Source organism: Ciconia boyciana, chromosome 4 (assembly GCF_034638445.1).
Source record: "Ciconia boyciana chromosome 4, ASM3463844v1, whole genome shotgun sequence".
NCBI classification, from domain to species: Eukaryota; Metazoa; Chordata; class Aves; order Ciconiiformes; family Ciconiidae; genus Ciconia; species Ciconia boyciana.
The window spans coordinates 64,230,351-64,245,964 of record NC_132937.1 but is presented as its reverse complement, the minus strand read 5'-3'; the positions used below and the strand labels follow the sequence as shown (position 1 = coordinate 64,245,964).

Below are 15,614 nucleotides of genomic sequence, written 5' to 3'. Positions count from 1 at the left end.
GTAGTTTTCTTACTGTAATATTGCCATATTATGAATTTATAAGTGTCTGGTGTATATGTATGGTATACTGTATAAAAGCATGTAAAGTCTGTCCTACTTTTAAACAGATCTTTACGTAGATCTGCTGTGGGACACATCATACTAAATGAATGTATGTTTTATTTACTGTGTGCTGGGGAGGAGTGCATTTAAGGGGAATAGTGTTCTGAAACTGTAGCTACAGAAACTGTGAATCCTTAGGAAAAAATTAAATGGAGTGGGAACCCTGGTATGCTGGGATCGGAATTCTGACCTGTGCCTCAAAAGGCATCAAGGGTAGAAGATAGAGACTAGACCAACCACTGGAGAATTTTATATTTTTATTAAAAGCATAAAGGAGTTTTCTATAACAAAGAAGATATCCAAGAAATTAGCTATAGTGGAGTTAGAAATCTTAAAATTAGTTTATATTCACAGTAATGGGCTAGAACTATTAATGGAAGGACTAGGAAATTTCTGTTTACTATACTACAATAAATTACATTGCTGTCCTCTGACTTGACTTACCATATAACTACTATTATATAAACAGTTGAAATTGGATCAGTTTGAATTTGCAAGGTCTGATCTATGAAGCAAGACTAAGAAACAGTCTAATTCTACAGGTGTTTATGGTAATATCAAGTTTAAACAGTTTTCTAGTAATTTTGACAATTAATGGATCTCTAGTTCTTCTAACCTTTCTCCCAAACAATCTAATACTGTACTAACCGGTATTGATGGTTGCACTTTCTGGCAATTTTTTAATGAAGTAAATGGCCATTGAGGAGAGTGATTTTTTTGGTCAAATAATTTGGCAAATTCTAGTACATTTGTATACATCCATCTCCTGTATGGAGCTGACAATTTAAAAACTGTTTTGACTTATCTATAAGCAAGGTGTCTAGCTTGTTTTCTTCAGATAATGTTCAGGTGAATAATTGTATTAGAACAGTGATTCTGCTGTTTTACTTCTAGTGCTGTGGGTTTTTTTCCTCTCTGAAAATTCTTGAAGATCCTGGGATTAAAATGAAATAACATTCACTATAGTACCATGTACCTTGAAATCCCTTATGAGTTTGTACAATTATTTTGAAATAATTTAGAGCAGAACTGATAAAAATGGCATTTGTTTAATTTTATTCAGTCAAAACAGTGTTTTTGAAATGTGACATGACAAATGATAGTGATTCATTTGAATCATTTGTGTCATGCATTTCCTGAATATAATTTGTGAGGATTTGCTATGACTATAGCAAGTTATTTTGGGTAATCTGTTTCTGCAACTGCAATACTGTCATGTGGATCAATATGGTGTTTATTTTGTGCTTGAGTTAAACCAGTCTTTTGGATAATGCAACTTTTTATAACTCCCAACTGTTTATAAGATATTTTAATCTCTTCAATTAAATATAATTTTCTTCAGCAGAGAGAGTAATGAGACTTACTGTTTGACTGCTTCCTCTGACAGTCCACTGGTACAGACTCAGGCTTGTCTGCTCAAGCCAGTGAAAGGATCTAGAGAAAAAATGAAACATACAGTGTCCTAAGAATGACATTAGCAGAAGTACTCTTTACTTAAATGCCATCTCGTATACCTCGTACCTGCCATAGTCACCCATCAGTCAGTTCCTAACGTACTAGGACTATGATTTTTTCAGACTAAAACACTCTTTCTTTACTTCTTAGATATATATGCTCTGGTTTTCCAAAGAAGCCAGAAGAAGAACTAAAGCCTAAAGCTGCCATCAAAGTGCTCATTTTAGCAGAGATAACGTAAAATCTTCCTATTGTTAGGTGGTTTTGTGCCGTTATATCTGTAAATAACAACAGCTATGTCAAGATTTTCCATGTAACACCAACAATTTTACAAACTTTGAATCAGAAAAGGATTAAAATGGGTGATGACATGGAAATATTTAACCAAATGTTAATTGGCAATGCATGAGAATTATAATTGGTAATCTTACATATTGTGGAGTATTTTCTGCTTTTACTTTTTAAAAGAGAACAAACGACAGGAAATATCAGAGTAAGTTGTGCAACAAAGGACAAGAGAGGCAGTATGGGGATTTCAGGCCTTGCTAAGCAATTAGGATGAATAAAGCTTGTCAGGAAGTATACTAAAAATGAACAACAGTGAAAAAAAATGAAGCAACAATTGTTGTTAGCCTTAGGATTGCCCCGTATCTTTATCACATATGCTTGGTAGTCAGGTATATCCTGACCGGTATTCCTCTGTAGTGAGGGGGATAAACCTTCCTGTTACTCAAGAAGGGACACAGCTTCCAGTATGGGACAAAGTATGTCAGGCCAGACACCAGCTGTGGGGTATCATGATCCATACCATGAGACTGACAAATGGACAGACACACAGATCAGTCAGTAGGATCTTGAAAGAGAGATCACTCTCCCAAGTAATTTTTTCTTTTTTCTTTTTTCTTTTTTTAATTTTCTTTCTTGTTTTTTTCTCTCTTGTTTTTTTTTCTCTCCTCTCCTCTCCTTAAATAAGAAAAATAAAAAAAGAAAACCACCTAATTTCTGGATGTTACTCCTTTGTCATTTAATAGAAGTATACATCATTGCTTGGTATCTTACTGTGCAAAATCCTGGTTTCCCATTAAAAGCTTCAAGGGTTTGCTGTAATTGCTTGACAAAAAAGAAATCAGATATGTTTTTAAAGCTATTTATAAATATTTTGACATGCATAGGCTTGTATCTTGGAAATTCATAACAGACTGTTCAGGGGCTGTAAAACATAAAGAGGTTTTTACACATCAATTCTTTTAAATTTTTAAAAGCTCATATGAATTTATTTCAGGCGGGACAGCATCCAGGCAGAAAGGATTTTTGGGATGCATTCGTTCATTACAGTTGAATGGAATGGCCCTTGACCTGGAAGAGAGAGCAAAGATAACGCCAGGAGTTGAACCAGGCTGTCCTGGACATTGTAGCAGCTATGGTAACCTGTGTCACAATGGTGGAAAATGTAGAGAGAAATACAGTGGATTCTCCTGTGACTGCACTTTCTCTGCCTACACTGGGCCATTCTGTAAGAAAGGCAAGCATGTCATTTAGCTTTATCAATTATTGAAAACAGGACCATACAATCCAGAATAAGATCTTTACAGCCCTTTAAAGATATGTTTAAATGCTTGCAAAATATTTACATTTTACTTAACATAGAGAAAAATTCAGCTATATTTGTTCAGTAAGCGTAAATTTCATTAAACATTGTCTTCCAGAAACACGTTCAACATATACTATTTGAAGCAGTAACACCATTACTTGAGAGGATCAGCACCTTTTTTTTTAATGTTATGCAAATCCTTTGATTCTTTTATATTATACTGAAGCTAGGAGCTATATCTTTATGAATAAACTTCTGGATTTCTGTCTTTCAAGTCTTAATCTCAAAACTAAGACTAAATTTGGAAAACAAACCAAGAAGCACAAGAACCTTAAACTTCTTTTTACCGTACGAAGAAAGTGAGATCATCGGAAACAGGACTGAGCCCATGTTTTCAGCCATTGTAAAGAGGTTCTTTGGTAATGGTGTCATACTGGTAGATGATCACAAGTCATCAAGTATGAATTTTAAGAACGGAAGTTTATCTAGAACTTTTGGTATTTGCATATAATTCTGTTCTGCTAAAAATTACTTGCTTCCTCCATGTATGAAATGTATTCTTGAAAGTACTCAGTGACTTAAATGCCATAACTCCATGTTACTCTAAATTAGTGAGCATGACATCTGTCCAGCCACCACTATCACCACAAGAATAAAGGATTCATATGAAGTCCTTCCATATCTATCACTGTGGAGCTAATGCCACCGAGTGAGGAATGATACTTTTCTCCTCCTCTGCAAACTGCAGAAGAGACTAATGGTCACACTCTATGTTTATTATTCTGCAGGGGCTGAGTGGCTCCTGTTGCTGAAAGTGTGGGATGACCTATAGTAATAACTTTCAGTCACCTTCTGTCAAAGATTACAGCCAGATTACAGAAATTTCCAGAAACTTTTCTGAAGTGTGGAGGTTGTGTGTGAAAACAGTGTGTGTAAGTCTAAGACAGTTACTTTTAGCATAAAATAGCTGTGAGATATCACAGAGATACAGAAGCCCTCTATGAGTGATTCATTCATAAGAAGACCATAACCCAGTTTATATTCTCCTTTTCTTTCTCCCACCTGACTAGTCTCTTTTCCCACGTATGTGTTTCAAGTGTGGCCCAGTTTAATCAATATGTTAGGATTCAAAATGCTGCACCCACTTCTCTGTAGGAGCAGTATACATACAAGACAGGACATATTGGGCTTGAGGACTTGAATAAACAGGAAAAAAAGCAGAAAGCATGTTTAAAACTAGACAAAAAGAAGCACTTCTTCATGCAACAGGTATTTAAGACACATGTCTAACTGGGCTTTTGCACTAGCCCTGGTTGAGTCTTATTTTTCTCTATAGTTCTAAATACTAGCTTCATTTATATTTCTTTTCCAGCTTTATCACAATAGTTAAGAATACACTTTATTTTGTTCTGTGACAGAAAAAAAAATAAAGAGATTTAGTCTTGTTTTGTATGATATTTAAAAACTGAATTACTTTTTGTTTCAGAGATCTCTGCCTATTTTGGGACTGGTACTTCTGTGACATACAATTTTCAAGAATACTACACCTTAGCTAAAAATTCCAGTTCTCATGCTTCTTCTTTCTATGCTGACATGACGCTGAACAGGGAAGCAATTACATTTGCCTTCCGAACAACTCGGACACCAAGCTTACTGCTTTATGTCAGCTCCTTCTACAAGGAATACCTCTCGGTCATTCTCACCAGAAATGGTGAGTGTCCAGATAGGCCATCTGGAAACACTAATGAACGTCATAACTGCCAACTCAGATTCACTCTGATTCCCAGACCTGAATCACAAACTAAGCATTGTCCTGTTGTTGCTTTAAATTGTGTATATATTTTTCATCTGCACCAAGCAATGCCTTCCACATGAAAAACATTCCTCTTACTGTAATTTCAACTTTTATTACTGCTTTCTTTTTATCATGTTGGCAAAAATAGTCTGGAAATCCTTTAGAAATGCAGTAAAATATTTCAAATTAAGGGGTTTTTTTTAAGTTTTGAAATGAAACTCAAAATGTATCTGATCTGTCTGCTACTCACATGGCATATTAATTGCCATCCTCGTGATAAATGATGAAATAAACTACTTTTTGAAAGTGCATATCCGTTTTCCAAATTAATCAGAGGTATTTTCATTCAACTGATTTCACAAGCTACTTATATAACTATGAAAATACACATATATACTTGTGAAAATACGCATAACATAATGGATGTTTCCATTGAAGCTGAACACTAAATGTTAGTTGGATCTTTCTTTTTCATTCTTTCTTCTACATCTAGATAATTTTTTTTTTTTCTTTTAAACTAAAAAAACCACAGACTGAGTTGAATCTTTGGGTTTAGCAAAGGCTCTTTGCAGTCACAGTGGTTCTGTACTCAAAGAAGGTTCTGTGCTTTCCTGGATATAGATTTGGATGTAGAATAACTGTAGTATCCTCCCCATCATGTGAAGTGGAACACATTTTGCTCATGACTGGCCTAGGTCTGACCTGGGCGTTACTTTCCAAAGGATGAGTAGAAAGCTGTAATCCATCTACAGCTGGGAGGGAATCTCTGACAAGGAAACCATGCTGCCTCTGTATTCTGCTGTGAAAGAGTCTCTCTGTGATTATATGTGTACAGACAGTATGCTGGGAGTTAACAACAAGAAATGTAAAGTGAGCTAGAAATTATTAACTGCATCCTACTGAATTGTCAAGTGGTCAGAGGTTTACAGGTCTGGACAGTGTAAACATTATTCAAGAACAGTACTTGTAAGGTACTGAGTTTTATTTGATAAGTCACACTGATATGAGCTACCAGACCAAGTCTTTCTCAGCTGAATTTAAAAGTACTTACTAAAATTTCTGCACATATTTTTAATTCATTATTCAGATTTGTGACAGCTTATGGCTATCTTTGCTGCTACATCCTACTTCCAACATTGCTATTACTTTTCCTATTGCCTTCTTTCATTTCGCGCTTATGTCAATTTCTCGTAGTTAATTCCTTAAATAAATCAAACATTTGTTTTGCTCTTCAAATGCACCTGTGAAGCAGGAGGCATTGTATATGATCTACACTGCCTCTTGTTTATGTAGTGTACTATACCTTTTGCTCTGTTTATCGCTCCAGGAAGTTTACAGATCAGGTACAAGCTAGATAGCCATCAAGATCCTGATGTCTTCAGCATCAATATAAAAAACATGGCTGATGGACAACTGCAACATGTGAAGATTAACAGAGAGGAGGAAATGCTCTTTGTAGAGGTAATTCAGTTAGACAAAAAAAAAAAAAAAAAAGGATTATCATAAAAAAGTAGAAGATCCAAAGCAAAATGAAGTAAATAGTTACAACAAGGCAATTACCCCCAAATAAACTGTCTTTTACTATCTCAAGTAAATAAAGCAAAGGTTAGCAGACTTATGATGCACAGTGAAAGTCCACGTTAGACAATCTCTTTGGTGTTCATCTTGCCTATTGCAAAAGGTCAATATCTCCTCATCATTTTATATTAAAATACAATGAATTGTTTTATGGTTAAATTTGTGAAATATGTATGACTGCTGTCATTTGTTTTGGGTCTTGCATTTTGTTTTTTGTTTCAAATTACATATCAAACTACTGTACAAATACATTACCATGTAGATAATAATTTAGGCCTATTTGTCTAATTGTCTTCATTCCCTTTTACATCAAAGGAGTATTAAGAAAATTTTTTTTGTTATTTTTTGTGGAAATTTGATGATAAAATAGGAATATTTGATTTGCTAATAGTAGATATTGGCATGTAAAGGAGTCTTAATTTTTTAAATTAAAATTTAAAAAAGCTGGATGTTACAAGTTAGTATCTTGAAGCTAGAGCCAAGTTTGCTTAATTATGCATTGGTACAAGGCTTGAAGGCAAGTAGTTCTAGAGGTACCCTGGGGGACACAGCGTTTACAGTATAATATTTGATCTTTATGAACAAAATGTTGAGTGCCTTTTTTTAATGAAAAGAGCCTTTTTCATGTTTTTGAAGGTTTTCCATTTTTATTCATCTTATAGATGAAAAAGAAGGAATCAGCCAAATCAATAAGATAAATAAAGGTTTATTAAGTGGGATGCTTAAGAAGTATCACAGCTATAATCAGTGATCTGAGGAAGCTGATCTCTATTTCCTGATTAGTTTTATGCTATAACTAACAAATGCTTCCCTCAGCTCCTTTTATTTTAACCTTGATCTTACCTGCTTATTTGCAAACTTTGACTAATATCTCTTCCATTATTCTACTTTGTTATTCACCGCACCATTCTGCAGGTTAACCAGAATGAAAGAATGAAGTTTATTCTGTCTTCAGGCACAGAATTCAATGCAATCAAGTCTCTCACACTTGGAAAGATTTTAGGTAAGTGGAACACCACAGGGTTTTCTAAAACATGGATCAAAATGTCATCATGGCACATAAAAAATAATAACCCTAATCTCATTGAAAGACATTTGCTGTCTTGGATTTAATTAGACACTGAGTCACAATCAAGGTAGAAACTTCAGTCTTGTTGAAATACAAATACAATCATGGGTAAGTACTTCCTGAAAAATGATCAAGTGCATTCCATTAAAAATAATTTCACACTTCTCTCTCTCATTTTGCAATCAAGCATTATGAAACACCACTTTTTTTTTACTCTCAGGAAAAAATAAATCACTGTGAAATCATACACAAAGACCATAGAATACTATTAATCATGTACCGTATTCGAAAAACTTTTTGTGATTAGATTTTGATGTGAACAGTTAGCAATAAGGTAATGTAAGCAAAAACTTTGTTGGAGTTACTTTTTAAAAACAAGTTAAGCTATAACAAAATATTTTGTCTAGTGATGATTCAACAAAAGCTCTCTGTTTCTCTGTAGTAATGATCAAAATGGAAATTACCTATCTACAATTACCATTTTGTCAATTTTGTTAAAATAAAATAGCCTGAACTAAAATTCTCAAGATCTCATTATTTTCGTGTTCATCACATTGGGAAAACTCAATAATAGAGGAAGATGTGGTGTTCATGAGAAGTTAAAGGATATTTCTTTTTCCTCTAAAGTAATTTAAATTCTGTGTTGCTACATTCCCATATCAAGTAAAGGTCCATCTGTGCATTCTTCCTCTAATAGCTCTTTTTGTTGCAACAATATAAAAACAGAGCTTGTATAGTTTGTGATATAGAGTAACTAAGGCTGCACTGACCTTTTCACCATTTTGTAGTTAGACTAATTATTTTCACCCTTCCACAAGTGGTCTTGGGCTAAGCATAGAACAAATAGGTTTTCAAAATACAGATTATTGGAAAAAATTATATCTAAATTTATAGATCTTAAATGTTTATAATTTCATCTGGCACACAGGTTATCATCATTACCCAAAGCAATTCTATTTATTTTTAATAAAAGCAATTTTTAACAGAAATTATGAACCATGTTCCAAAACAAGATCTGGGAAAGGAACTGCTTCCCTCTCTAACTCTTGGACACTTGAACATTTAGCCAGTAAACTGCCTGCAAAGGAGTGATGATTTTTTCTTTAAAAATCTGTTTAAGTGAGCTAAAGTGTTAACAAAGGCTTTTTGTAGAAATAAATTCAGAAAACTGTGGTATGTGACATAGAAGAAATTGAGTTTTCATCTCAACTTATTATAGATGATATATTACTTTATCTTGCTCCCACAGGCTTATAGGAACTATTTACATGTTTTATATAATACCTACCTTAACCCAGAAGATCGAAGAAGTGTTTTCTTCACGTTCAGTTGTATGTGGTTTAGTTTAGAGGAATTTTATTACTATGTACCTGAGGTGCCCCTCCAGGATCCGTATATCTACCACTTTTTGTATAGTACCTTTGGGAATAACATAACAGCTTTGGTAAATCAATGTTTCTGTCATTGTAACAGACCCAGAAATACTGTCCTGGCTATGATGGTAGGAAACACTGTTATGTTTTCCCAAAGAATCTCCTACTGACAAGCAAAGCATTACCTGAAATAGTCCATCGTGCCACTAGGTGGGAGGCAGTAAGTCTCTGTCAGCTTCTGTCTGACCTCTATCTACATTCAAATAATGTAAATCCAAAACAAAATGTATAAGAAATTAGTTTTCTACTCTATTCTCAGTAAAAATTAGAGTTTAACTGTTTCTGTCACACATATGTGTGCATATATGCACACACACATACACACAAAAATCAGTTCCAAATATACCATTTCCTATATGTAATCTCAACTAGAAAAAAAGGACTTCATGAAATCTTCAGTTCAATTGCAAAACAGAGAAGCATAATTAAGTTGATTTCTGACCTATCATTTAGAAAAGTAGACATGCAAGGGGATAAATTGAGAGACATTTGAATGTGCTATTTCAAGTGTAATTAATTTAATAGGCTGATGTATAAAATCATAGAATCACAGATTGGTTGGAGTTGGAAGGAACCTTAAAAGACCATCTAGTTCCAACACCTGTGCCATCTTTCACTAGGTCAGATCGCTCAAAGCCTCATACAACCTGACCTTGAACACTTCCCATTATGGAGCATCTACCACTTCTCAGGGAAACCTGTTCCAGTGTCCCACCACCCTCATCATAAAAAAAACCCCAAAACATTTTCCTCATGTCTAATCTAAATCTACCTTCTTTCAGTTTAAACTGTTACCCCTTGTCCTGTCATACAGATCCATCTTTCTTATAAGCTGCCTTTATATATTGAAAGGCTGCAATAAGGTCTCCCCAGAGCCTTCTCTTCTCCAGGCTGAACAACCCCAACTCTCTCAGCCTTTCTTCATAGGTGAGGTGTTCCAACCCTCTGACCATGATGTGGCCCTCCTCTAGATCTACTCTAACAGGTTCATGTCTGTCTTTTGTTCGGAACCCCAGAGCTGCATGCAGTACTCCAGGTGGGGTCTCATGAGAGTGGAGCAGAGGAGGAGAATCACCTGCCTTGACCTGCTGGCCACGCTTCTTGTTATGCAGCCCAGGATACAATTGGCTTTCTGGGCCACAAGCACACATTGCCAGCTCATACCCAATTTTTCATCCACCAGTATCGCCAAGTGCTTCTCTGCAGGGCAGCTCTCAATCCATTCATCCCCAGTCTCTATTGATATTGGGGATTGCTGTGACCCAGGTGCAGGACCTTGCACTTGGCCTTGTTGATCTTCATGAGGTTCACATGGGCCCACTCCTCAAGCCTGCCAAGGTCCCTCTGGATGGCATCCCTTCACTCTGGTGAATCAGCTGCACCACTCAGCTTGGTGTCATCAGCAAACTTGCTGAGGATGCACTCGATCCTACTGTCTATGTCATTAATAAAGGTATTGAGCACTACTGGTCCCACTGTGGACCCTGAGGGACACCATTTGTTACTGATCTCCATTTAGACACTGAGCTGTTCCATGCAACTATTTGGATAAGGCCATCCAGTTAATTCCTTATCCATCAAATAGATGGTCATGGTTTTCAATTCTGAGAGTGTTATGCAGAGTAGGTGGAAGAATAATATATAATAAAATACATACTGTGATAATTTTTTTCATAATTTTCATCACCAAATGCTAAGTAGCTTAAAATGTATTAAATAATGAAATTTAAAGATCATATTTATAGACTTTTAAAAGAAAATCCTAATTATTGTTGAGTTGTGATTGTTTGGAAGAGTCTCAGTGTAGCTGATCTGTTTTCTTACTGGAAAAATAACTAAGGACCTCTGACACAAACAGAAATGTCTATTACTTTTGAAATGTAGATTTTCTTATAGAACTCACAGTTCAGAAAAGAACTGGTATGTAGATGTGCACAGAGAATGGAAAAGAGAATGATCATTTAAGCATAACTTTAAAGCAATATTACCTGAAATATAAACTACTAGAAGAAAATTATTTAAAATATTTCAAAACCCCACAAATTGATGATAAAACTGAATCAGGAATTTATAATGTTTTGAAGTGTAGTAGTCTATTGCAGTCACATAAGGGTAATACAATGACCAGTACAGTTTTAAAGAGTTTGTTATCTTTGTTATGAAATTCCATATCAAAGCTTTTATCAATTTACTTAAAAATGTATTTGATGCAATGTAATGAAATGCACATTTTTATGCAAATAGCAGTCTTTTGATCAGGGCCAATGTTTCCTCTTCCAAAGAAAACACACTGTTATAAAAGTTCAGAGGTGGGAATTTCTTCAGTTATATGTTGGCTTTTGCATCATCACAGTAATGTGAAGCATGGAGTTACAATGACCTGTGAGGGCACTCAGCCCAATTTGGGTCAGTTTACAGGACCTGTCCTAAAGAAAACTTTGTTATACTTCTCTCCCTTTCAAAGGAGAGACACTATTGAAGAGCTGCTGTTTCTTTTATAAATCTGACTGCTTTGGGTCCTGATTCCTGTGAAGTCACATCTGGAGATGGAAGGAGACTTTGTGAAGGCAGTGGAAAAAAGTAATGAGTGTTTGCTGCAGTGAAAAGCTCTAAACAGAAGAAGGAGTAACAAAATATGAAATCATGTATTTCTTGTACTTTGAAATGTTGTTCAGGAAAAACCCACAAGTTTTAAAGTAGGCCAGAAAGCCATGGATTTTCTAAGAATTATCTTCAGTTGGAGAAGTACTTGTCTGAGCTCTTTTGCAGTTGTGCATAGCTCAGGTTTTTTGTTCAAAGCAAATCTGAGAGTTAGCTGCTGAACTAGTTTTGAATTCCCAGGAAAAAAAAATCAGTGTCCTTCCTCACTTCCCAGAATCTAAGCCTTCCAATTTAAGGACTTCTGAATTTATGTTATGCAACGTTGTGACAAAATAGTCACAAGCTAGGCTGTGTTAAGACTCAGAAAAATACATGAAGGTTAAGTTGTGAGAGAAAAGAGAAGCAGCACACTCAGCCACAGAGTTCACAGGATACAAGCCAAAGGGCTCCTTAGGTTTTTGTTCTCCTAAGAAGATACTTTCTCTCAAAGCACCCCACACTGTAAGAAGGCTGTAGAAACCTCTCTTTTTACAGCAACCCACTGAGGAAGTAATTTACTTCCACTGAGTAAAGCCACATTTGCCCAGGACAAAGTTTCCTAGCCTTCCCCAGGGTGAGGGTAGGGAGCTGTGTGCAACGTTTGTCTTCAGTAAGAGTTGTTAACCTTTCCATGCCAACTGAGATAAAGGTAGGCTTTCAGCAAGATTTACTTAGGTCTGATTTATACACAAAGTTTCACCAGCTTAAGAGAATGTGTAATTTTAAGCTAATTCATTTAAACAAAGGCATCACATTGAATACAGACATCTCCAACAATGTAAAAAATGGTTATTTCAGTAATAAATATAAACAAATTTTCACTAGACTCTTAATAAGAAGGCCTAAATTAAACCAGTAAAGTATTTTGAACCCACATTTGGAATTGAATTTCTGTGTATTCAAACTATTCCATTATCTTTGTAGTGAAATTGTCCTTTCTTATATTGGTTCCTTTTTCTCAGAAATTATAAGATTGTGTAATTTAGTTCTGTCTTTATGGGAATATCTTTGAGGATAATTAATAATTGCATAGCTTGCTTAAGAGCTCTAATTATTATAGTTTTATTGATAAAGGAAGGAAAAATCTCACTGTGCTCCACAGATATGTAAAAATATAGTGATAATTCAAATTGTTAATTTGAAAATCAGCCTTTTAAAACAATAATGTCTGGGCACTCCCAAAAAAGTGCTGCAGTGAAGCACATGCTAAATAACAGTTGCTTTTAAAATGTCCATTTCTCTTTATGCAGTTTTTTCTACTGTATGAATTTGGGAATACATATAGTAATAAAAAAGTATAATTCAATCTTTTAAAATTGGTTTTTAAAAGCCTTTAATATAAGTTTATTAGTGTAAAATATGCATTTTTATGCAGCTCCCACAATTTAAAGTGCAAATAATTATACTCCAGAAAATTTATATGAAAACTTTTTTAATTTTTTTTTTTTAACAGATTTTTAATTTAGTCAGCCAAGTTTGTCAGGGTTACTTCCAGTACAGAAGCTTTTCAGGATAATTATTTGGGGAAAGAGAAAGTTTCCACAGTCTTGCAATCTTGGACAAAATACCAGTATTTAAAAAACCAATATTCAGACATTTAATGGAGATACTTCAGTTTGATGAAATAATTCTGTTGGCAAAACATTTGCCTTCTAATGTTTTATTTTAAAGTTTTTTTCTACTCAATCTCAGCAGTGTGACAAATGACAGTTCCACAAATAACACCCATTTGTGACTCCTGATTGCTGGACTCGTATTGTTGAAAAAGCAGTAAAAAGTCTCAATGGCAGAACTATCTATTACTTCCTGTGAATCAAGTTGCTTTCTTCACTGGCATTTTTTTCAGCAGTAAACTGCTGAAACAACAAATTAAGGAAAAGGGACCTAGGCTGTTCTGGAGTGTTTTTAAAGGGTATTCTTTTGTACACAAAATTCAGAAAAATAGTTGTTTAATGACATATTTTTCAGTAATTTATCTCCTCCTGGTCACTTCAATCTGAATCACAAGTAAACTTCAATTTAAAAAGTTGTATTTCTTCATATTATTAAAAAAATGTAACAGCATAGTGGCATTTATGTGGTCACATATTAATCACAGGAAAAAAGAACCAGCCAACCATATATGATTCAACTGAAATCAGTGGATGTACAGATGTAATTAGTTTTAACTGTAATAAGCACTTTTAATGCAAAAAGCCTGGCCGTAATAAAATTTTCATACCAACACAGGCTTGTTGCACAAATGTGAGAATTTTTTGGCAGCCCATTCCAAGCACATTGTTAGTACCTCCAGCTGGTAATTTAACTGTGAAAGTCAAATGCACATTAACTTTTTCTACTGAGCAGATTCATAGAATCATAAAATCATATAATATGAATCGAGTTCAACTCCTTGCTCCTCACAGGACTACCCAACACTAAACCATATGACTAAGAGCATCGTCCAGATGCTGCTTGAACTCTGACAGGCTTGGTGCCATGACCACTACCCTGGGGAGCCTGTTCCACTGACCCACCACCCTCTCAGTGAAGAAACTTTTCCTAATGTCCAGTCTGAACTTCCCCTGATGTGGCTTCATTCCGTTTCCCTGTGTCCTATCACTGGTCACCAGAGAGAGGAGATCAGCACCTCCCCCTCCACTGCCCCCCTTGAGGAAGTTGTAGACTGCCATGAGGTCACCCCTCAGCCTTCTCTTCTCCAGGTTGAACAAACCAGGTGACCTCAGCCACTCCTCCTAAGTCTTGCCCTCGAGACCTTTCACCACCTTGGTCGCCCTCCTCTGGACACACTCAAATAGTTTGATGTCCGTCTTATATTGAGGCGCCCACAACTGCACACAGTCCTTGAGGTGGGGCCGCTCCAGTGCAGTGTAGAGTGGGACAATCACCTCCCTCGGCCAGCTAGCTATGCTGTGCTTGATGCACCCCAGGACACGGTTAGCCCTTTTGGCTGCCAGGGCACTGTAGACTCATATTCAACTTGCCATCCACCCAGGCCCCCAGATCTCTTTCTGTGGGGCCACTCTCCAGCCTCTTGTCCCCCAGTTAGTAAGAAAGATTACCCTCTTGTCCCCCCAGGGTAAGAAGGATTACCCCATCCCAGGTACAGAATCCAGCACTTGCTCTTGTTAAATTTCGTAAGACTGGTGATTGCCCAGCTCTCTAGTCTATCCAGATCTCTCTGTATGGTCTCTCTACCCTCGAGGGATTCCACAGTTCCTCCTCATTTAGTATCATCGGCAAACTTACTTAATATACATTTGAATTCTGCATCCAGATCATTTATAAAAACACTAAAGAGCACTGGCCCTAAAATTCAGCCCTGGAGAACCCCACTAGTGACTGGCCACCAGCCTGATGCAACCCCATTTACTGTAACTCTTTGAGCCTGATCTGTCAGTTAATAGTTCACCCAATGTATTATGCATTTGTCCAATTTTAAGACAAGATAAGTTTGTACAGGAACATGAAAAATTTTGAAATCTTCAACATCATAAAAGCAGAAAGGTCAAAGCTAGTCTTTTGATCGGACAGTTCTTATCTTAAAATGTTCTGCTAGGAGCTGTATACCTGCTGACTTTCAGTATTACTTCACAGAGGAAAGGTGGTTGAAGCAGAATTGAAGAAAGAGGGTAATTGAGTCTGTGTTTTGCTTTTGGGTTTTTTTTTTAAGGCAATGTAAGTGGAGTAATTTTGTCTTTCTTTGCTGAAAAAATTTGAGTACACTTCTCAAACAAATTGCCATAAAGATGCTCAAGCATGCATAACTGCTGTTTACCATAAAATACAGTCCCCAATAAACAACTTGTGTGTGTGTTTGTGTCATTTTCAGTCAGTTAAATTTGAGCTTAAGCTTAGGCTTAAGCACTAAAGTGGAGAAGGTTTTGTCTTCCCTAAACCTTATCACTTTTTACCAGCAAGATTTCTTGATCTAACAAAAAGTTTTACTTT

At 35.8% G+C, this 15,614-nt stretch overlaps 1 protein-coding gene across 1 annotated transcript in view; it reads left to right on the top strand.

Annotated features, from left to right (window-relative positions):
• Positions 1-15,614, top strand: part of CNTNAP4 (contactin associated protein family member 4) — a 237,999-nt gene that overhangs the window by 215,852 nt on the left and 6,533 nt on the right. Inside the window, exons 18-22 of the mRNA XM_072859037.1 lie at positions 2,840-3,079; positions 4,635-4,859; positions 4,997-5,040; positions 6,237-6,404; positions 7,437-7,524. Coding sequence (XP_072715138.1) covers positions 2,840-3,079; positions 4,635-4,859; positions 4,997-5,040; positions 6,237-6,404; positions 7,437-7,524 — 765 coding nt within the window. The remainder of the gene's footprint in view (positions 1-2,839; positions 3,080-4,634; positions 4,860-4,996; positions 5,041-6,236; positions 6,405-7,436; positions 7,525-15,614) is intronic.